Source organism: Bidens hawaiensis, unplaced genomic scaffold (assembly GCF_021521415.1).
Source record: "Bidens hawaiensis isolate Kalapana, Puna unplaced genomic scaffold, B.hawaiensis_p1.1 tig00008259_1, whole genome shotgun sequence".
NCBI classification, from domain to species: domain Eukaryota; kingdom Viridiplantae; phylum Streptophyta; class Magnoliopsida; order Asterales; family Asteraceae; genus Bidens; species Bidens hawaiensis.
The window spans coordinates 425,127-450,000 of record NW_027491588.1 but is presented as its reverse complement, the minus strand read 5'-3'; the positions used below and the strand labels follow the sequence as shown (position 1 = coordinate 450,000).

The window sequence follows — 24,874 nt, the reverse complement described above, 5'->3', positions numbered from 1 at the left end:
GATTCCCAATAAATTCTTCGATTTCTTCCGGAAGCATATGATTAATCATCTGCTTCTCACGTTCCGTGAATAGCCGGGACATTGAGGAATATCCAGAAAGGCATTTCGGGAATCGGTTTGATTCTATCTCTGTTCCTTCCGTTTGAAGAAAGGAAGGATCCCAAAGAAGCGATCTTTCTTTTAGTTGTTGAATCTCTCTTTGATTGAGCAATGTGTGATATTCCGAATCCTCATTACTAATGGAATCAAAATGATCTCTGAATTGATCAGAAGATCCTTTCAACTAGCTAGAATCCCTTACTTGAACGAAACTAGATCTTGTGGAATCATATTGAATATTTGACGATACATTCCGTACCTTCGGATCATCCCTATAATATACAAAGACAAACTTCAGATATTTGAGATCTTTCTCTTTGAATAATATCTCAATTCCAGCGACGGTTTCATTAGATATCTTACAACTAGAATCGCTCTTTTTTCCGATCCAGTCCCTCCACCACCGCGAACCCCAGTTAGATTCAGGCATGCTACACTTTTTAGTTATTGGGAGAACCCAAGTACTCTCTTTCGAATTCAGGAAATAACTCTCATAGATCTTTTTTCCTTTTGGAAGATACATGAGCGAAACAATCAACCTATTGATATTGGAAGACCCAACGGATTCTTCCAATGTATCATTTCTGGGTCCAATGGAATTCATAGGTATAGGAAGAAGCCCTATCAAATAGAGATTTTTTCTTTCGACCATATTTTGATTGTTAATACGATATATAAGGACCGCTACTCCAAAGAGTATTACACCCTTGATCGTGAAATATCGATTGCTTGTTGAACCCTGTGAATTGTGTGAAAGTAGGATACTCCAAATTCGGGAGTCAAAAAGTTTTATAAAACGTTCTTGGTGGAAAAAAATGAGAATGAAAGATCCCACTGAATTGAATTGGGTCCAGGAATCTAAGAAATAGTGAGAATTCTTGATCTCTCTCAATATCTCTCTCAATTCTAGACATGAAGGTCTAACATAACCAACAGGTCACAAGTTCGAGATGTAGATACGGCTTCGTGAAGAATGTGGGCCAGTGCATGTGAAAGTCTTGTGTACCAGGTTTGCTCTTAGTGTGTGAAATATGATAGAAAACTAAGAAAAGTTATATTATATTAACAATAATATAAGTTTTCAAATAAAACTAGAGTGTTCCCGACGCGCTTTGCGTGGGGAACTCGACAACGGACCTGCGTATTAAAACACGAATACGCAAACATATTGTAACGAATATCACTTCGGCATAACAAAATAAAAGTTTATCTAACTACCAAAAGGACTTGGTTGGTATTGGTTTGGCTCATTACAGCATTGATGTGGTACCGACACTCGGTATGTGGTTACAATACAAAAAAAATATTCTATTGCGGAAAAAACTCTGTTTTCATCGGAACTTACATAACTTGTTGCGAATACAACTTCGTTTTAACGACATGACATATAAAATATGAGCATGTCGTAACGGCATACTAAAGTTTTTAAAATATCGTATACTAAATATTACCAAAGAATCAATAACTTAAATATACAAGTAATAACAAAAAACTATATGGGAAGGAAAACACATGTTAAAGTACATACTAAAACCATGAAAACTTTGGGATGCTAAAGTGAAAAGTAAACAAAGTTTAGCAAAAAGAAATGTCATAGATCAAAACTAAAACAATTTAAAACTTGCGAGACTAAATTAAAACAATCTAAAATTCAAGAACTAAGGTGAAAAATTATACTATATATTAAGGGAAACACTGTAACAGTGTTTGTCCTTTAATATATAGCATGATGGTATAGGGGCCTATTGCACTAAAATACATAGTTTGACCCATACGACACTCTAACTCGGTTCATTTTAATTTTCTTTTTCGTTTTAAACTAGGCATGAGAAGAAGGCCCGAATAAATAGCATACCAAATCAAATGAAAAACCAATAGTTTGGGCATGATGTTATGTTGATAAACGATTTTGTGCTTCACTTACAGCCAGTGGCGGACCCAGGATTTTTTGTCAATGGGGTCCCAATTTTTTCGGTTTACAAAATTTTTCGGGTCGGTAGTTATTCGGGTCGGGTCGAGGCGATGAACATAATAAAACACGGAACTATGTTGTCATTGGAAACAAGTAAGTAGAAAGAATCTAAATTACAAACTAGATGAAACATACACTTTTAATTCATACCCGAAAAACATGAACGTAATCTATATATATGGCCTTACATAATTGACCAAAACATGAAAAAATAACTCTAACACAAATAAATGATTAATTATTATATACATACACAAGGTAAATAATAAAAGAATATGCAAAATCCATGTTAACATTATATATGTTGCATGGTGATAATGACTATATGAGAGAAACTAACAAAAAGCACAAATACCCTAACTGAATAACTAAGACTAGGATATTAAAAAAACAACAAAAGAGGAGTATGATAGGGCTTGAACCTACAACCTCTCACAAGTAAAACAAGGGACTTTCCACTGTACCAGTTCAATGTTAATAGTATGGGTTCCAAGTATTAATTTTTATGGGGTCCTTACAAAATTTAATATACCGTCTCTAAGTAATTTTTAAAAAACATCGGTGTCCCGGGACCCCGATCGGACCTATGTGGGTCCGCCCCTGCTTACAGCTACCACATATGACAAAGCTCATTTATAATAAACTAGTGGAAACTAGTCATGAAAAAGACACAAATAAACTACGTATCAAACCAATTAAAAAAACGACGATTTGGTTATGATGTTATGTTGATAACCGATTTTTATGCTTCATCTATAGTTATATATGTACGTATAAAATGAGTTTTGACATTAAAACCAATCTTTATATATATATATAGAGAGGACCATTTTGGACTACAAAAAAACCCAAAAATAAAAAAAATCATAAAACAAAAAAAAAACACAAAAATAAAAAAAGTAAAAAAACCAAAGTTCTTATTTATCATCCCGGTTTCTAAAAAAAATTATCGGTTTAGCTAAATTATACATATACATATATGTATAATATGTACATATATGTACACACATGTTTTTTTCCAATACACATATGTATAATTTAAGGTAAATGATAATGTATATATGTGTACATTACATAACTAGAGATTAAATGAAAGTATACATATGTGTATAGATATAATACGAATTAAAAAGAAAAAAAAATCGGTTTTTTTATTATACATATATGTATAATATGTACCCACATGTTTTTTCCTATACACATGTATAATTTAAGGTAAATGGTAATGTACATATGTGTATATTACGTAACTAGAGATTAAATGAAAGTATACATATGTGTATAGGTATAATACGAATTAAAAAGAAAAAAAATTCGTTTTTTTTTATTTTTTATTTATTTATTTATTTTTTTTAATGAAACCGGAATGAAATATAAGAATTTTGGTTTTTTTATTTTTTTTAAATTTTCGGTTTTGTTTGTTTTATAATTTTTTTAATATTCTTTTAGTGGTCCAAAACGGTTCTCAAAGTTCTCAATTTGCCAATGGTTCTCTTAGGATCCTTACCCTATATATATATATATATATATATATATATATATATATATATATATATATATATATAGGGTTAGGTTAAAACAAAAACCCGCTTAAGTTGTGAAAACTTTAGAAACACATTCTCAATCACATGTTTTTAATTAAAGATTAAATCTTGTGGTCCACAATTAAAGTTAATAAAAAATGTTAATATAAATGTAACTTTTTATCTCTCCTAAAAACATATAAAAAATTTGTAAAAAAATGTTAAAAAATAGCAAAACAATTTTTTTTTAATATTTCAATGTTTTGTATTAAATGTTACAACATATATTACATGTAACAAAAACAAAAACGATGTTACATAGGGTTTTCACAACTCAAGTGGGTTTTCATTCTATACTTTGCCTATACATATATATATATAAACAATATATTATAGGAAAAACCTTTGATAGTTTCCTAGAAATAACAACATTTTACTATATTAGTTGCCATTTATTATTCTAGCTATACAATAATAGAATAGTAAGGATTATACAAATAAAAAGAAAAATGAAAAGTGTGAGAATGATTTATGCTACACAAAATACATCTTAATAAAAATTCAAAAAAATACAAAAAAATCATAACTCAAAATATAAATAAAAAACGAAAAAAATTTAAAAAACTAAAATGTTTCCCCAGTCATTCCCGTTCAAAAAAATTGACGAAAAGACAATGCGGAGATCAAAGACATAATGACGAAAATTAACAAAAAACACAATTATAACTAAAAAAATACATAATAGATCGCAAAATATAAAAAAATGCCAAAATGCCGAACAAAATATAACATAATCTTGAGTAATATAACACAATATTAAGAGAAACAAAATGACACAATGCCAAGAAAAAAAGACGCAGTGTGTCAATGATAAAAATAAACACAAAACACAATAATACACAAAAAGACACAATGATCTTTTTTTTCTTAACATTATTTGTGTGTGTGTTTTTTTTAACAAGTAAGACGGTGAAAACATTTTTATGCTTTTACTCATTTTGTTTTTTAATTAAATTTTAAATTATAATTTTTTTAATTATTTTTTTATAAAGTTTTTTTTGTATGGCTATAAATCACTTATATATACTTCTCATTTTGTCCTAGTTTTTAGATAACTTGACTCTAGAATAGTATTCTATTTGACAAAAATATGATTAAATTTATTAAATGAAATTAATATACTGCGTACCTTGAGGTAAACATCAATGGCTCGATACAACCCATCATGAACCGTCCGTGCATGCGCCGGTAAACTTTCCACAACAGCTACAAATTTCGAAAGTTTAAGGTTAGCATCAGGTGCAATTTCTGCCAGATAATTATCCACCAGCTTCGAAACCTTAAACAGAGCGGTTTCTGACAGCGAATCAAGCCCGTCAGACTCGAAAACCGAACCATCTGGATCATCATCACCATCATCACCATCACCATCACCATCACCATCACCATCATCGTGTTGCGAAAAGTTAACAAGAATCCTATGAACGGTATCCACATCAAACAACGTGTCGCTATCGTGTCGAAAAGACGGGATCAAAAGATCGTCTAACGTCGCAATATCTAACTGCGACCCTATTCTTCGTTCGAGGTCAAGTCTACAAGCGACCGTGCAATCGAGCATTACCGCACTTCTAAGCAACCCGAAAAGAAAAGTTAGTGGGACCGCGAGTTTTTCAAGGGGAAGTAACCCGACAATGGTCTCGGCCACGACCCGCTGGTGGTCGTTTGACCCGCTACCTATAGCTACTGCCACCACCTTTTGTTGACCGTTTGACTTTTTGGTCAACTCCTTTTCGGCATAATTCATGAGTGATTCGCCTATACTTTCGGGTCTCACACCACGACATTTCATCGCGATTATGACCCGTTGGTACATATCGACTCGTAGAATCGATAAATCTTTAATCCACCAATCCGATTCGCACTTTTGTCGGCTCATATGGAGTCTACCCGAACTACTATACTCCAATCTTGAAAAACTTGACGCGATTTGCTCCACGCAAGCTTTCGAAGCGATCGCGTCAATACATCGGGTTACAATATTAAGCTCGTCGGCCAGCGGGAGCAAGTTTTTGCACTGTTGTAAAACCTCGACCGACATTTCGAGGTTTTGCAACACAATATAGTTGAGATACTCCTCGGCACGTGATCCGAGGTTGTTGTTCGAGTAATCCTCATTCATTTCAAGGTATTCAGAGATACAACATAGTTGCGCGACATTTGTCGGGGTTATCTCGAAGTTGTTTCCGTAACAGAATTTTGCGGCTAGCTCGAATGTTTCGGGGCCTCCGGGTAAGCATAGAAGCTCGACCCGAGATATGTTGGAATCACGGTTCTCGGAGACAAGTTTTCGGATTCGTCCGCTACGTGACACAAGAGGAAACTGCATAAAACAGGATTAGTTGTAAAAACCATGATAACATAAGTCAGGTTAAAAAGAGTCGTTTGTAGTACCATCTAGATTAAATGGACCGGTAGAAAAATGTTCATCCACTATATATAAATTAATCTATAGTTCTAGCTATAGAAACGATTAAAATATATAATCTTTAAACAAAAACGATTCTGAAAGTTATCTGCGTTTAAAAATATAGAATAAGAACGTAAACTCAAAACTTTTTTGTCATTTTAGTTAACCTGTTTGAAATAAAGCACAACTTAAATCGAATAGTTTAATAAATACAAACCATTAACTCTCTTGTAAGTCAACTTTTGTTTTCTAGAAAGAAAAGAACAAAAGAGATGATCACAAGTTTTAAAAGTTAAAACCTAAGACATAACATTAAACTAACCTTATGCAACGCAAACGTGACACCATTCACTTCAATTGTTATATCACTCGGGACATCACGGAATATCCTGCAAAAGACACGGACGAATATATAAAACTCCAACATGTTACAAAACAATATTAAACATCATGATCCAAGTGAATGGGAAAGAAACGAACCATTCGTTAGAGCGGTGGCGCGAGCTGTTAGCCAGGGTGAGGTGGTGGTGCAGGTCCATGGGAGAAATGGAGAGAAACGAGTCGTGTAGGGTGAATAATATCAATATGGAAGTGGTTAAGTGAGAGTGGGGTTAAGAGGTGAGATAGATAGATAGAGCCCAGTTGGAGATTTTGATGTTTTGTGGCCATCTTTTCTTTTTGTCAAAATATGCAAACTCATAATCGTAGAAACCAGTTGGCCTTGGTAGGGTCGGATCCTCCTAACTTCAAACTATTTTGGGGTTTATAAATGTTACAAGGATAGATTGTGGCACCTCATCTTTTACCTTTTGTTCAAAATTAACAATTATAGTTCGGCTAACCTTTTAGAGGATTCTGAAATCGGAATGGTTTTCTAAAAATTATATTTCTACTTGCATTGGATTCTATTACTGGAAATATGACAACACACACTTTTTGGTATAGGATTTCAAAGACAAATCATACAATTTCACAAAAAAATTCAAGAGATTGAGAGCCAAGTGAATTACGTTTTAAAGGAAGAATCAAATGTGAGTCGGTAATCAGGCCCTAAAAACCGGGGGCCTTAAGTATAATTAGAAAATTGTATTAAAATGAAAAAATATATGTAATTTTTAATCAATTAGATCATGAGACCTATCAAAATTTGTCGATAAATGTCTTTGTGTAAGGATGAATCCCACCATGAATGTTTGTCGTTTTACCAAGTAATGGCATCTTGATAATTGAAAACATGAAAGCAGCCCTTGGTAACCCATTACGAGTGTGATAGTGATTGCGGGTAAAAACATAATACTTAAGTTCTTGGTGTAGTGGTAGAGGTTTATATCTTTTGGGTACAGATTCTTGTTTTAATCCTTCAACATGACGTTAGTATAGAAAAAATTAATTGTTAGTAAAGTAGTTTGTCGTTAAAAAACCATAAAACGTAATGCTCAGTTGATTAAAAAAGATGTCACTGAATAATAATCAAGTTTGCGAGGAAATAATAAAATACCAAAACAGAGTTTTAAATTACGGAACTTTAATTGTTAGAATATCAAGTATAAAGTTCAATACACTTGACACTTATACCCCAAACAAATTTATTTATTTATTTTCATGAAATGATGCCTTTCACCACGATTGAAGTAAAGTATGAAAAGTAAGAAAAAAAGGTATTTTAAAGTAGGGAGAAAAGAAGACATTTTCAAAAGTAGAGGTAGGCAAAGTGACTTTTGTGGTAAATTTAATTGATTGCCCACCCAACTCCAAATGGGGCTAGCTGGGCTGGTGGGTCCACGTTGGTTCATTGGGCCCCATTGAAGGATCCCCTTAATCATAATGATGGACATTGTATGATATGATGACCTCTTCCACCAAATTATTATTTCATCTCTCCATATATGTTAATAAGGACGAAATGTTTACACCAGTCAAAATCAGTCAAATCTCACATGTTTGCATATTTTAAGATGTTAACATATGCATGGATAGGTTAAGTATAAAATGAAAATCCATTTGAGATATAAAAACTCTAGAAACTCATTTTTAATTATATGTATTTAAATAATGTTTAAATCTTGTGATTCACAATTAAAGTGAATAAAAAATGTAAATATAAATATAACTTTTTCTCTCTCCTGAAAACATATATAAAAATTAGTAAAAAATGTTAAAAAATAGCAAAACATTTTTTTTTATGTTTCGATGTTTTGTATTAAATATGACAACATATATTACATGTAACAAAAAAACGATGTTACATAGGGTTTTCGTGGGTTTTCACAACTCAAATGGGTTTTCATTTTAACCTTACCCTGCATAGATATATACATATGTATGCATATTTGTATTCACGGGCGATTTGTGATGGCCAACTCGTCTAGACACAAATAGATTTAGGTTGGTTAAGTTGTGGTTTGGAGATTCGCAATGGTTAACTCCTCTAATTAAAGTCTTGACACGAAGATCTTGCACTAAGAAATTTAGGTATGGTTAAGTTGTGGTTTGACCATGGTTAGAACCTGGAATAAATATGGCAGACAAAAGAGACCGCTAAATCTAACCATAAAAATTATGACCTCATGTCACCTTGTTTACTCTATGTATCCTCTCTATTGCTTTGAATTGAAATGGGCATGCCCCTTGATAACAATTCAAATGGCCAATGTTGAAGGATAGAATCAATGAAAGCAACACTTCAACTTTGGTATGACTATATTATATCTTTGATAGGCATTGCTCCATATGTACCACTAATTCGAATCATTCGTAACCGTTGGATGAATATATCAGCTATTATTACTTTTAGTCACGAATACTACTCTAAATCGACAACAATCCCTCCAGTGAGATCATTAATGCATTTCTTCAAAGTTTTTTCTAGAAAATGTTTTCATATAAGAATAGTGAAACATATAGTAGCTTTCATAATGATTTATAGTTAACAATTTGGTTTTATTTTCTATATACTCATTTATATTAGACTGACTTGATGCTTTAGAGTTTTTGTCATCGTTTTGTATGATTCATAAGACATGTAAATTTGGAGTTTTTGTTGTTATTTCATAGGATGTTTAAATAATATATTTTATAGTGCAACCTGTCATATATATTGAGTATTATGGAAATTGCTAAATAGATATAGATTGTGTTGAAAGAACAAATAAAGATTTTGATCAAATCAACAAGATCAAGTCGTTTTTTAAACTTTGTATTTATCTATCAAATTACGTACTTTTTAGATTGGTAATATATTAGTTTAATTCCAAAATCAACAGTCTTAGAACTGATAAATCTCAAACTGAATATCAAAACTAAAAGCTACAAACTAATGGACCTGAGGGACTTATGAACTAGAACTTTTGCGAAAGAGACTTGAGGTTTACTTTAATGTGTGCGTGTTCTAGTGTGTAAGTGGTCCCATGCACGAACAAAGTTGATTCCTTGAAATTGGAATTGGATGATGGAATCATGTTTTAGGATTATATTTATCATATCTAGTTTGTTGATAGTGATTATTTGGTAAGTCTGTCCTCCCTCATCTTCAAATTTAACAAACTTTCAAGTGGGATTTTGAACTCAACATCCAATTTTCGGAAACTTATGATGTCGAAATCATCCATTGGCATAAAAACATCATAAACGCTAAAACTTGTTGGGTGGGTTCATTTAGCATAACCAAGAATTTGGATATACAAAATTTTGAACGATTTTGACCAAATTTGTCAACGATGTGTGAAATTGTGTTGCAAGTTGCAACATCATTTAAAGCCACCATTTAAATTGATTCAAAGTAGGGGTGGCAAATGTGTCTTATGGGTGGAATGTGTTATAATAAAATGTATATAATGAGTTAGAATGAGTCAAACTGAAAAAAGAAAAAGATTGAAACGGGTCAAAACGGGTTGCATTTCTTGAGGGTTTTTTTTTTTTTTTTTTTTTTTTTGTGGAACGAGAAAAACGAAGGAAACTTTTTAGTTTTTTATTTATATTTCGAGTTATGATTTTTTATTTATTTATTTTGAATATTTTAGTGAGGGTTTCTAAAATCTCAACTCATTTGACCCATTTCAAAAACAACTCACTAAAATATTCAAAAAAAAATAATAAAAAAATTATAACTCGATATATAAATCAAAACTAAAAAAGTTTCCTCCGTTTTTCTCGTTCAATTAAAAAAAATAAAATTAAAAAAAAACTCAAGAAATGTCAACCCGTTTTAACCAATTTCAATCCTTTTTTTTTAGTTTGACCCATTCTGACCAATTATATACATTTTATTACAGCCCATGAGTCACATTTGCCGCCTCTTATTCAAAGTTTCAAACATTGTAATTTTCTCTTAATTAATTGATCATTTGTTTAGATGTTATTGGTACAAAGCTTATTCAAATTACTCATGCATGCGGTTTTTTAAATGGCTTAGAAATTTATTGCTAGAAGTAAAAATCTTTTAGTCAATATTTATTTCGGGGAAAAAGGATAAGTGGGTAACATGCTTTTTCTTTAACAGGGTTTGAAATTACAGTTAGTTTTCTTTACACGAGATGTTAGCTGTTCATATCGATTCTGACACTCTAAGACTAACTCACCCAAAAGCACCGTCAAAGTGGAAACGAAAACCCATTACTGTGAAAAAACCTATTAAGTCAGGTTTCAAACTTAAAACTATACGATCTCAAGTATTAGCTATCATCCCGGTGCCATTAAATCAAAAGTTAAGTGGTAGTGTAAGTGGCAGTGGGTAACATACTGCATTCCTATTTGGTGTTTTTGTACACGTTTCTACAATTATTCTCACATGTTTCAATATTCAAATCCATGGCAGAACAAAGAAAATCATGCAAGTAAGACATCATCATAATTGTAGGTTTGACTTGAGATGTTTGTAGAGTAGAAAACAAGTTTAGGATAGGTTTCATCATTAAAGTCACAGAATGTATGTTTAAAAGAAGGGATGTGTACCTTTTCATTCACAAAGGGCCGAAAGTGTAAGTTTTAACTTTTCTTCTATGTGGAATTCTTTTTTTTGAATAGTGAACTTCATTAAAAAACAAAGGTGCATCCTCAAAACAAGGACCGTCTATCAAAACAATTACAACATATACAATGGGTTTACCATTCAATCCTTCCAAACTAAATATTTAAATCTAGCTCAATATTTCAACCAAAGAAAAGAAACAGCTTTGACACAAGCCACTACTTCGGCTACTCTAGGAATATGCCCATCAAAGATCTTTTTATTTCGTTCCTTCCAGATGGCCAACACGAGATCATTACAATGCCTCTAACGATCTTCTTAGCCCACTTAGTACCGTCAAACTGTTTGTGCAGCAACAAAACATCCGAAAGCTCAAAAGCGAAAATTGGGTCTATTTTGCACCACTTCCCAACCGCGTCCCAGACCCCAAAAGCAAAACTACAATCTATGAGAACATGATTATGGTCCTCATTGGCTGTATCACATAGAACATATATAATATTATCTAATTGAACTTGTCTTCTTGCCAAGGCGGTGCGAGTAGGAATACGACCCATCTCCGCTCTCCATATGAACATGTTGATTTTAGCCGGAACCCAATTCCCCCACTTCATAAGCTGATTCCTTCGAGTGTCTCTATCTTTTCTGAGCATATCTTTGAGCTGCGCAACTAAAAAGTAATTATCTTTGCTACCAATCCATGCCCATCTGTCCCTATTAGCCGAGAACAAGACTCGGGTCTGCATGTAAATAACATCCTGTCCTTCAGAAATTTCCTCCCAGTGCATGGGCTTTTCGACCAACTTGGCTGTGGCCGTATTTCCCCGTTCTGTAAGGAGAGTCTCTCAGCAACCTTGCAATCCTTGTTCGTTTCCAGAGTGAAAAGCTTCGGCCATCGATCTTTAAGAGGAACCGTACCATACCAAATATCTTTCCAAAATCTAATATCTTCACCGTCTCCCAAGCTAGCCTGCATAAAAGATTGTAAGCTTTTTCCTTGAATTTTGATCTTTTCAAGGCTCTTAACAATGGTCTGCCACAGACCCGTAAAGGATTTTTTTATTGGTAAAAAAGACCACCCTCCCCGCCCACAGTGAATTAACTCAACGACCTTCCTCCACAAGGAATTTGTTTCTGTAACAAACCGCCATGCCCATTTTGCGAGAAGAGCGGAGTTCACATCACATATTTTGGATATACCGAGTCCCCCGTCTTTCTTCGACAATGTAACCGTATCCCAAGCTACCCAATGAATCTTGCTACCCTGCCCCCCCCCAGCCCATAAGAATCTTTTCATGATGCTTTCAATCTGATCTATAACATTTACCGGCGCCTTGTACAACGAGAAGTAATAAATAGGAAGACTCGCGAGGACAGATTTAATCAAAGTTAAACGACCCCCCATAGACAACGTCTTTGCCTTCTATAGAGCCAACCGGGACTGAATAGTTTCAATAACCGGGTTCCAGTGACAAATCCGATTCATATTTGCCCCCACCGTAATTCCCAAATAATTGAAAGGGAATTCCCCCACCTTGCACCCGAGGAAACCTGCCAAATTAGAAATCTCCAACCCTTGTATACCAATCCCATAAAGAGTAGATTTTTGGAGGTTGATTTTTAATCTGGAACACATGTAGAAAACCCGAAGCAGCCGAGCAGTTTTCTGGATGTTAAAACGAGAGCCTTCTCCCATAATCAATGCGTCGTCCGCATAAAAAAGATGAGAGATAACCGGACCTGTATTATTAATTTTAACACCTATAAACTTGCCCGTTTCGTTGGCCCTCCTTAGCATACAAGCGAGAGCCTCCATCACCACGAGAAACAAGAAGGGAGATAGAGGGTCCCCTTGTCTCAATCCTTTACCACACTGGAAATCGAAGGTAGGCGAGCTGTTAACTAAAATTGTAGATCTGGCAGATTCTAAAACCCCCTTCACCCAAGTGCACCATAAATCTGGAAACCCCATCTGGCCCAAGATCGAGATCAAAAAGCCCCAATTCACGCAGTCATAGGCCTTCTCAAAATCAATCTTAAGCTTAAAAGCTCGCTCCCCCTTCTTTTTAAGCCAACCAATCACCTCATTGATGATCAGAGGACCATCTAGGATAAATCTATCCTTCAAAAAAGCTGATTGAGTTTCGAAAATGACTAAACGCAACACTTTCTTTATCTGGGTAGCCAAGATTTTAGAAATAACCTTGCTAATAATACCGATCAAGGTTATAGGTCTATAGTCCATTAACCCCACTGGAGTCTTCGATTTAGGAATTAAGGTTATAAATGCCGTGCTACACCCATGATTGAACGTACCTGTGCTATGGAATTCGGATAGCAATTTCCAGAAATCATCTTCAAATAGGTTCCAAAAATGTTTAAGAAACCTAAAATTAAAACCATCAGGGCCCGGGGCTTTATCTGACCCACAATCGAAAACTGCCAATTTGATTTCTTCTTTAGTAAACGGCTCCACTAAACCCGCTACACTTCCTTCATCCAGTCTCTTTATCCCATGACAAGTTAAACCAGGTCTTCTTTTATGTCTTTCAACATAGTGGCTTCTAAAAAACTTCAAAACCTCCCTTTTAACATGAGAAGGCTTAGAGACCCATCTACCATCAACTAACAAACCTGGAATAGCATTTTTTGCTTTTCTTCCATTAATGAAACTATGAAAAAAAGCTGTGTTGTTGTCTCCTTGAGTAGCCCACTTGACTCTAGATTTTTGTTTCAAGTCCCTGTTTTTATAACTATGTAACATCTCCACCCCAACTCTACACTCCTCCCACACCCACATTTCCTCTTCTTCAAGATCACGATCTTCCATATTTTTTCCCATTCTCTCCATTTCTTCCTTAAGATTGGCAAGTTCCAATCCTTCTTCTTTAATCACCTCATTCCAACAAGATTTTAACGCCTCCCTAACACATTTGAATTTTTTTGATATGACCACATCTGGAGCCCCTTCAAATTCAAACCTATCTACAACCCGAGCCACCACCCTCTCACCCCCCCCCCCCCCTCTCTCTCTCTCTAACCAGGAGTTAAACCACCGGAAAGGCTTAGCACCATAATTAGAGTCCACCAACGTAAGCAAAAGAGGGCAATGGTCTGACAAACCCCTTGGAAAGGCTCTTAAGCAAGCTAACGGCCACCTGTTGAAAAAATCTTGACATACCTGGGCTCTATCTATTTTACTAAGCTTAACTCCCCTGCCTTTGCTTGCCAAGAATGTGTACTTGTTCCCCCTCATAAAATATTCATGTAACCCAACATCGTCAATAAAAGAGTTGAAATTCGATGCACATAAACTGTTAAAATTAGAGTTCTTACGTTCTTCCGGGTACCTCACGGCATTAAAGTCCCCCAAAATAATCCACATCCCTTGACTACTCTGCATCACCCCTTTAATCCGGTCCCAAAGGTCCCGTTTTTCACCCACCTTTTGAGGCGCATAAACATTAATAACATTTAGAACAGACCCATCTTCAACTAGGCATCCCGAAGTCACCAGGAAATTTTGGTTCTGAACCGAAGAAAATTTCTTGAAAACTTTAGGATTCCAGATATTAAGTAGACCACCCGACCTACCCATAGCATTCACCACCTCGAACTCAAAACCACCCCCGCCCCACAACCTGGAATAATCAAACCCCATAATTCATCGTTTCCTGTATCGCCAAAAAATCAACCCCAAACTTTTCTTTTAAGCCTTTAACCCAACTAGGTTTTCCAACAATCCCAATCCCTCTAATATTTAAGGATAAAAAATTCATTTATCACCTGATTGTAGCCCCATTTCCTTAATTGTTTCTCTAACCAAAGGCTGAAACCCATTTAATTTAGCACCTAAAGTCTCAGCGAAGCAGATCGTATCTTCAACCTCTGTCTCGATCCTATCCTCTTCTCCAACCTGCTCTTGAGAGCAAAAATTCACAACTGACGTAATGGGAACCCCATCTCTTCTCCCAGCATTATCAGCTACCATGTGGTTGTCAAGCGTTTCCTTCCAAGCACTCTTCCCCACAAGTTTCTTCATCGTCTTGAATGCCCAATATATCATTAAGTCCAAAAGGGTCATTGCACTTGGGCTTCTTTAAAACATTTTGCAAACCTGTTTTCTTTTTTCTTTTATTCAAATTAACCCCTCCCTCCATCTTGAACAAATATGCCAACTTCTAAAGGGGAATAAATTACCCGAGATAAAATTCTCCTCCAAATTTGTTTCCTTTTCAACCACTATATCCTTAAATGTTGATTGATTATCAAAGGGGTTACCAAATTTGACACCGTGTCACCGGCGTTACCTTCTCCGGTTCAATAACATCACCTCCATTCAAATCCTCTTGCATCTCCTCGTCACCATTAGATCTATCAACATCACTGTCCTCAGCCGAGCCACTACACCACGTTTCTTCATCATTGACTTCACTAAGGTCCGGAGCCCATTCGCTGGAATCTTCCGAAACCCAAACTCTAAATTTGCGATCTCTCCAGCACACATCCACCTCTTCAAAGATTTTTTTTGCATCACCGACCAATGTACTCGAAGGATAGATCCGGGTCGCTGTCAGACCTGTTAACCAAAGGAATTCCCCATAGCATCATTATGGAGCAAATTCATGGGATGGGGAGACCGTAAATCTTAAGCCAAGCTAGGCGTTCAAAACCCAATGATTGTCTCTCCCATAAATAAATATGAGAGAACCTGCCCAACATACCTTTAGCCGACACCATCGCGTCAATCGTCATCTTCCTGTCATCATATGAAATTAACACCGTAAAGCCGCCGACCTCCACCTGAATATAATAGTCCGAATGTTTTTAAGAGCATCCATGTCGATCATTCTAGCCACTATAGCCTTCCCATGTAGATCTTTGAACGCTTGAATTTTGTTATCAATCTTGATCAGACGTGTCTAAACATTATAGTTACTGTTCCCCATCAAAGTCTCCTTGAAAGATCTTCCTCCAGCATTGTAGACCGGATCTTTACCTTCCCTGTGGACACCCGAATCAATCCCATTCCTATTTGGTTGCCTTTGGTCCGAACGTCTTCTAACACGAGCCGAGCCACTTTGAACTTTAAAGTGAAATCTCCCAAACGAATACTGCTTAGCAAGTTCGTCAGCTCAACTTTATCTTTTACGTCAAGCATGGAAACAAATCCAAATCGATTACCTCCTTTATCTCTTTTCCGTGCAATATAGATATCAAAGATGTCACCGTATTGTCGAACGGCCCCCGCTATATCGCTTCTACTACATCGATCTGGTAGATTGGAAACGAAGAACTTTGTTAATCGTCTTTGGATAGCCTCCGGAATGATTTTCCAGCGGTTCATCCCGAATATTCAAAAGCTCTTCCAAATATTCATTTACTTTACAAATTTCATGATTATTACAAAAATAAAATAAAACAAATATGTTTAACCCAAGCAATTGAACGCCCATGTCTTCTAAAATCATCAAGTATCCGAGGTTTCAAAGAAATGATATAAGGTTTTTGGGTCTGTTTGATATGAGATAATGAAATAAACGAGCAGACTAATAATATTTTTTTGCTATTAAAATGAAAACAAAAGATATCTTAATAGGCGGTGCAATGTCTCATTATGTCTCTTGTCCTTATAGTTCGACATCCTACTTCTATTAAACACTTCGGGCAAATAAATTAGGTAGGGTGTTTGTATAAGATTTATCTCTTAGATCCTCGCATCCCAGTAAAAGAAGGTGGTTCGTTTGGTGGTGGTGAAGGAACAATCGATTTATATGGAAGGGAGAAGTTTTTTTATTGGCATCTAATCATTAATAAAACCATCGTTTGAGCGAAAAGTTTAAAGAAGAAAATGATATTATTCAAGGTATCTAACAAAGCTATCGATTCAGAAAACTAGGGCTTCATAGATAGGTGATGGAACATATGTGATTTTGTCAAAAATGGAGAAAGTTAATCTTCAAGTGTCTGAAGTCAGGGCACGCTTCGGTAATTATAAATGGTTCTCCTACTAGAGTTTGATTTCAAAAGAGGAGTAGAAAGTGGATCGTTTCTTTGTTTCTATCATTATTGCTATGGAAAGCTTAAACATGACGATACAAGAGGCTTTGGGAAACAATATTTTCGAGGGTGTTTCTTTAGCGAACAATGGTCCGAACATCTGTCATGTGATGTATACGGATGACACTGTTTGTTGGGGGGGTGGTAACAAACTTGCTCTAACATATTTAGGATTCTTAGATGTTGCACTTGATCTCAAGATTGAAGTTCAATGTGACTAATAATTTCACTCTTCGTTAGCACACTTATGGACGATGCAGTGGGCCAACTTCAGTTGTTGTCACGTGAATTAAGATAAGACTTTCACGTGATTTTGGAATTAAAAAATTTGTTAGTATGTTAACATCAGCGATCCCATATCATAATTTGGTTTGTTCTCATGTGAGGAAAAATATATATATAAAAGTAATAAAGTTGTACATTTCTGGGAGTTATCTTTTTATAGCCTAAGAACACCATTTTTTTTTGTGCAAATAAAACCATTTATTTTTTAATAAAAACTCATTTTGTTTATAAATCTGTTTATTTTCAATCTATTTACTGCATAAATTAAATTTTAATTATTTGGTTGTTGCCATAATTAATTATTAAGTATAACATAATTTATATGTTTAGTTGAGAATCACGAAATTCAATATTTTTAAGTGTAAGATGGTTAAGGTATGAAATCAAAGGTTAAGTGTTCAGTCCTCCGTAAACAATTAGTTATTCAATATATATATATATATATATATATATATATATATATATATATATATATATTTCCAAGTAATATAATTTTATATATCTATAAGAAACACAATTTATAGTTGGGTATATCCATGGGTACAAATAACAGATTAATGAGATTCATGTATAATTTATTATTGGCCTATAAAAGGGTATTTTTTAAGGGCACGTATATCTTACTCGCAAAGATATTATGAGCTAATGGCTTTGAGAAGGACGGTCTTGGGTTCAAGTCTCATAGACAACAAGGATTAAAAGAAATTCACTGTTAAAAAATAAATAAATAAATAACGTATTATGACAGTAAAAAGATAAAGACAAGCTAGTATAAGGAGGGAGAAGATGAAAAACACAAAACATGTGTGAAAATCCATATATTGGGTGCACATCCAAACTAGTTAGCCGGTTAGTGGCCGGTTTCTAACCGATCCTCTAACCGGTTAGTAACCGGTCCTCTCAAACCGGTTTCTACCCAAAAAAAAAAATCTGACAGTTAGTAATCGGTTATACATTTTGGCCCAGAAACCGATTAACACCAATTACAAAACTGGTTGACCGAAACTAATTTTGGGTTTTTTTTTTCTGACTGGTTTTTTCGGTTATTTACCATTTAACCGGTGGCTAACTGGTTCAGTTATACCCAAAGTCGGTTACACCGGTTAGGGTTTTATTCTTAAAAACCGATTAGTACCCAACCCGATTAGCTAGTCTAACCGGTTAATTGACCGTGGACCACTAACCGGTTAAAAAATTAACCGGTTTTTGAATACCCGGTTTGTGCATGTCTATATATATGTATTTAACACATGTGAATAACAACTTAACAAATAGAACAGATCCGACCATAAACAAGTGAAAAACAAATCATAACCTAGATTTCGAAAACCCACCAATCTAAAATTTGAAACCCACAAAGGAAGAAAAATAGTTCAAGAACATTGCATAACTAGAAAAGGAGATAACAGCTACAAGTTAACCTCTTAGTCTATCATCAAGTTTCAGTTGTTAATAAAATAGAGGTACATGAAAATAATCATTTTTAAATAGCATTATACTTGTATAGTCATGCCAGATATAAATCACTTTAGCCATGAGATACGTGACGTCAAGTCGCTTGTCTACTTTTATTCACGTATCAAACTTTTTCCATAAATGACTTACAGTAACGAAGACACGACACCATATCACCATATGGTCCCATATATGTATTTGTATTCGTGTGTGTGTATTTTTTTGTGTGTAGGATGAGAATATTTAAGTTCAGGTAAGTATAAGCATAAACGCAAAGAGTCGCGTATTCATAGCTATATTCTTGAAATTGTACATTTGTACTAACATAACTATATAAGTATAACACAGGCTAGTTTCATTAGCCTCCTACAAAACAACAAATACGCATTTTAAGTTCATAATTCAGTAATTATGTACAAGCTAAAGGTATACACGTTAAAGCCTCACCAATTACCAAAATGGTAACATAGATACATAAGTAGCACAAAGTTTGAACATAGTAATACTACACACATACATGCTTATCAATATCAACTGTTGTTTTATTTATCAAGAGCGGAAAGTATGCAAATCCAAGTTTCTTGTACCTTTCATATTAGAGGTTGGCTGTCACTTTGATCTACACTACTAGCAGACGGCGATGGAAGATTTGAGCTTCCATTATCATGACTAGATTCACTTCTAGCAACAACCGAAGAAACCACCGGCCGATGTGCACTTAAAATCCTATACAGCACATTTCGGCGGTTTATGGCAGGTTTAACCAACTCAAGGTGGTGTGTTGGTGTATGTTTCTGGTTAAACCTGCCTGGAAGTTTTGAGCCTGTTTTGTAGCAGTCTCCACAAAGATCATAGCCGCATATTTCAATGCAATCTTTGCAGCGATATCTATCCCCAAATATTGGACACATCTATAAAACAATAAGAAACAATGCAATATAATAAAAGTGCAATTTGAACCCATTTATATATTTTACAATATACAAAACATAAACCATTAATAGTAACCTAGCCACTTCGTTTTTTTTTTCCCAATTTTGTCCCTTTTAGCATAAATAATGTATGCCTTTTAACCCATTTAAGTTTTTAATAATTTTACTTTTCTCTAAGAATTTACGTTCGTTAACTTTTATTAAATAGCTAAACACGCGATTGTGATTAATTTTTTTTCTCAAGATTCCGATATAAATCTACTAAAAGCGGATGTATTCAAGATAAAGCATTTTAAAGCATTGTAAACCATACCGACTGCCAGTACCGGCGTCACGACAAACCAAACATCGATACCAATGTCGGTATAATAGGAACTGATATCGCTATTCGTTTTTATGGTTTCTGATCGATGTAATTCATGTGCTGATATCCTTTTGGGCATATAAGCATATAATGCTTTTATTTTCAGGGTTACGCGAGAAAACTTTTGTGTAATTTTATTAACAATTGCAAATAATTTTTTTTTACTTTGTAATACACATTACTTTTCACCGAAACGATACCTCCGGAACATCAGCACAAGTACTAGTACTCAATTTTATAGTTCTTTTTGATTGAATACGAGTCGTTTTCGGCATTTTTCAATACCAGTACCCAAGCGTACTGTACCGTACCGAAACTTAACTTTGTAACAAGCAGCTTTATGTTAGTAACTTTTATTTGAGTAAGTCCAATACTATTCGGTTTTGGTATTTACTTACCCCACACATATCACACCCAACACCGTCGTGATATTTAGAGCCGTGATCAGTCAACCACTTAAGGAAATCCTCTTTCATAGGAAACGAAAGCCTTGGAGATTGAGTACTCACCTCTGTAAAAAAACACAATCACAAGTTTATAACTAACTGCATAAGTGCATATACTATAACTAACTGCAACAAAGTAATACATTAAGCCAAGAAAGCATAACATTAGATTATTTATACTTTGATTTCGCTCTTGATTTTGTTGAATAATGCTTCTTTTCAAAGCATACTCTGATGAAAATTGATCCTCTAAAAAACGATCAAGCTCCCGACAAACTTTTGGGAATCCACTTGGATGTCGACATTCACAAACTTGACACATAAGCATCCCTTCAGCTGGGATAGTGACGCAACTTTCACAGTAAACTACAAAATTATTTTTTAAGAAGAAATCAATTTATTAATCGGAAGCGGTAATCAATGATTTATAGTAGTATTTAGACAGAAGTACCATGGCCACAATTAAGAGCAACGGGCCGAAAAAGTAGTTGCTTGCAAGCAGCACACAGCACGTCACTAACTGATATCTGCTTATAAGTTGTAGAACAATTATCCTTTAATTTCTTTGATTTGGAAGATGGACCCACATCGGTAGAAGATGGGCCCACATCAGTAACAAGACTATCAATATCCAGTGAATTCCCTAACGTGCTGTGTTTTTCATCCTCTAAACAATGAAGTGTCATAAATATAATTAAAAATTAATCAATCTATTATGAACGCTTAAATATCTTATGTGAAGATTAAGTTTACCTAGCGTTTGTATGTTTCTTCTATTGTAAGAAATTGGATACAACTTCTTGAGCAAAAAGTGAAGTGTGTGACATATGGCGGGAAAATGATGATACGGATGCCTACATAACGGACAATGAGACTCGCTGCTCATACGCATTGAATGCTGGCAACACCAGAAGCACGAAACATGGCCACAAACTGCAAGCAGTCACAATGTTACCAAAATACGAATCAATAATGAAAATATGAATATCACCATAACCCTTGCAGATTCTGCATTTCTACTTCCGTTTAAACATTTCATACCTAGAACAATGGGCTTGTATAACACATCTCTGCAAGAATAAAACAACAAATCATTTTAAAGATAATCTGAACATAATCAATTGTCCAAAAAGCTCGTGGCTCAGATTTCGCTTAGAGAAAGCTCGAAAAAAGTTCACTCGAATTGGCCCGCTCGTTAGCTTGACTTGGTTTGGCTCGAATTATTTTGCATTTACTTTGTTTTCCTATATACATATAAACAAGCAGTTTAATGAAAATTAATTCAATGGATTTAAAAGCGAGCCGAGCCGAAGCTTGTCGTGGGTCGTGAGCAGTCCTAATTACTTATATTACAGTAAGGATCTAAGTCCACAATTATCAATTGCTAGTCCAGAAGATGTGGAATCTAACCTCTTATTCAAATGTTTTGGGGAAATTAATTTCAAAAAATTGCAAACGTTTGTTAACAACAGGACAAATTAAATTACCGTAACTCCGATTAAACTAACAGGATAATTGAAAGTAAAAGGTTGTAGGATTACAGGCAAACGGCGCAGGTGAAATCGTCAGATATTTGCTCCTCCGATTCTTCCATGGCCGATCTATCTTCCCAAGTTGAATAAACTAAAAAAAACATAAGACAATAAAACGGGTTATTTTCTTCGTGGGCCGGGCGTTCTGGTTTGGGCCTCTCAGTGCTCACCCATTTCAAACTTGTTTACTATTTTATAAGATATTCCCTTTAGTTGAATAGTTAAAGTTTTGCTATTTTAGTCTTCAATGTTACATTTTCGTTGAGATTTAAGTCAACCTCGTTATCTCCATTAGAGTTCTTCGTTAAACAAATGGGCATTTTGATGTTTATTAGTTATTGAGTGACGTGCAATTCATCGATAAAAGGGCGGAAACTTGTTGCTACCTTAATTTTAAGATTTGACTCCTTATGCCCTTTTTGTTTACTCTACCCTACACTCTGCGTCCCACCGTCAAATAGTTGTTTCCCCATAAGTTAGAATCTTGGTTCAATTGCCTTTTTACCATTGGTTCGATTAAAACACTATCTATTAAGCCCTGATATATACTGCCTCCATTATACTTTATCTTATAGTTTAACTATGAAATCATTATTTTTAAATTTGTCTCTCATCTTAAAAACGTTAACATCTTATTCCCTATTGACTATTGTTTTCTTTATCTTATTCACAAACACTTATTTTATTACTCTTCTTGTTTTTATACACTCACATAATTTTATGGATGATAAATAGTAGTTTTTCATATATGAAAAATTAAAATAGCAGTTTTTATAATTTAGGACTTGTGTAAAGAAATTGTGGATGGGATGTAGTGTATTTTAAGAAGTCCTTTTAAAAATTTTGAAGATATAAGAGGGGATGGTGGAGAAATGTGAATGCTCGTATGTATAGAGGACTAACTCGAGGAGCTATATCTATAACCCAACTTGTAGAATCCATATATCTAATGCACCGAAACGCCGAGTATGGTCGAGTCCCTGTCCCAGGGATGGCATGGGGACGGAAATGCGTCCGAAACGTCACTAAAAAGGGGACGAGCTTGAAACGAATATGCGCTTATGGGTATGGCTCATGGGAGTTTCTGAAGCGTTTCTTGATATATTTAGGGTTTTAGGTTTAAAACTTTCCATATTCCTAATATACTACTATGTTATGCACCATAACGTAACAACGGATGGCTTCCCAAAATCCAAATCCAATTCGTCAGTCATGTTCATCAATTATCATCTTCTCATGTCTCAATTAATCAACCATCATCTCTTCGAAATTTTCAATTAATCGAATTCATCATAATCGATTCTGGTCTAGATTGCTTATTGTGGTTTAGAGTTATTGTGGTCTAGATTCGTTTATTTATGTGGATTTGCTTATTGTAGATTTACAATTATTAGTACCGCTTTTTGACAAACTATAATTCGTTAGTATTATTATTTACAATTTTATACATAAAACTCCTACAAAGATAAACTTTTATATCAATATAAATTTATTTGGAGTTTGTTTAATATATTTGTATTTTTTTTTCCGTACCGTTGCCGTATCATGGATTCTTGATTTTTGTTATTTCTTGTACCCGTAACGTCTCCGTATCCTAGTCGCGTACCCGTTCCTGTGCTACTTACGTCTACATTTGTAGTAAATGAAGCTTCACATACACAAATTCAATAGCTTTGAAAAATAGAAAAAAAAGTAGTATTTTTATAGCTTTAGGGTTGATAAATATACTAAGCTAGTAAGCTGGATCAAAACGGACACGTAAAGTTGTTAATAATAGACCTAAAGAGTAAAGAAAGTGGTCCGTTACCAGTTTTATACATTTAGCCCTTGGCATCCATCTTTCCCTAACATGAAATACGTGTAATGAATATTTGTGCTAAATGAAGCAGTTAGTTAATTATGAAGATAACGTGTAAATTAAAATGTTGTCGTGTGAAAGCCTGACTCTCCTTTCGTGATCATGAGTGTCTGTCTGCCTGCCAACTTGTGTTAACTTACTACTTTTTCTATCAACCACACAAAATGTAATTCATTACCTAAAAGGCTAAAACAAGTAATTTTGGCAAATTTTTTTAATCTTCTGTTTACCTGATTATTTGACATAATTACAAATTTTGTCCTTTAAAAAAAGCCAAATTACAGTTCGTGTCCTTTTTTTAGTTTACTTGCAGGCGGTGTCCTTTAAACATTTTTTTCCTACACGTTACGTCCTTTACGCTAGCTGGGTTAGAAAAACTCAGTTAAATACCCTCACGTGAGGCGCATGTGAGGGTATATTGGTCTTTTCAACGAGATGGTTCAAATATATTATTGTAAAAAAAATAATATATATTAAAGATATATTCTCTCTCTCTCTTCTCGTCTTCTTTCTCTCTCTCTACTCTTTCTACTCCTCTCACTTGTACAGTACCCAAATTTTGAAGATACCGAGCTTGTGGATGAGTTTGATTTGATCAATCGGCGGCTGTTCTTCAACCATTGTGATCGGATATTGGATTGGATGAAGATGAAGTTAGGGTTTAAGGCCATGACTCAGATCCACCACCACCACGATTTTCCGGCGATAAAGGAAACCGCCGTGGGTAATCAGTGGTCTTGAGAGTGGATATAGGGTTCCGACGATAAAGGAAACCGAAAACGGCGATGCAGCCACATGATAACATGTGACGTAACCCAGATCTGAGTGCCGGAAAGGGAATTGTGATTGGCGTTGTCATGGGAATCCAGATCTTGTGTCGTCGTTGTTAAGTGTGGTTGTAGCGGCGGTTGT

General features: G+C 34.8%; 3 protein-coding genes across 3 annotated transcripts in view; all 3 read right to left on the bottom strand.

Moving 5' to 3' along the window:
* Positions 1 to 6,853, bottom strand: part of LOC143637376 (BTB/POZ domain-containing protein At5g48800-like) — a 12,272-nt gene extending 5,419 nt beyond the window's left edge. Inside the window, exons 1-3 of the mRNA XM_077104779.1 lie at positions 6,545 to 6,853; positions 6,387 to 6,453; positions 4,784 to 5,977 (exon numbers count right to left, since the gene is read on the bottom strand). Coding sequence (XP_076960894.1) covers positions 4,784 to 5,977; positions 6,387 to 6,453; positions 6,545 to 6,603 — 1,320 coding nt within the window. The 5' untranslated portion in view covers positions 6,604 to 6,853. The remainder of the gene's footprint in view (positions 1 to 4,783; positions 5,978 to 6,386; positions 6,454 to 6,544) is intronic.
* Positions 6,854 to 11,257: 4,404 nt separating this feature from the next.
* On the bottom strand, positions 11,258 to 11,818 carry LOC143637388 (uncharacterized). Its single transcript, XM_077104786.1, has one exon. It carries the CDS (start codon positions 11,816 to 11,818, stop codon positions 11,258 to 11,260), a length of 561 nt encoding a protein of 186 aa, XP_076960901.1.
* Positions 11,819 to 19,420: 7,602 nt separating this feature from the next.
* On the bottom strand, positions 19,421 to 22,171 carry LOC143637387 (E3 ubiquitin-protein ligase PRT1-like). Its single transcript, XM_077104785.1, has 7 exons — positions 22,114 to 22,171; positions 21,614 to 21,642; positions 21,326 to 21,505; positions 21,024 to 21,239; positions 20,753 to 20,938; positions 20,525 to 20,637; positions 19,421 to 19,741 (listed from the first exon to the last, which is right to left on the bottom strand). The coding sequence occupies exons 1-7, from the start codon at positions 22,164 to 22,166 to the stop codon at positions 19,421 to 19,423; spliced, it is 1,098 nt and encodes a 365-aa protein (XP_076960900.1). The 5' UTR covers positions 22,167 to 22,171.
* Between the last annotated feature and the right edge of the window lie 2,703 nt (positions 22,172 to 24,874).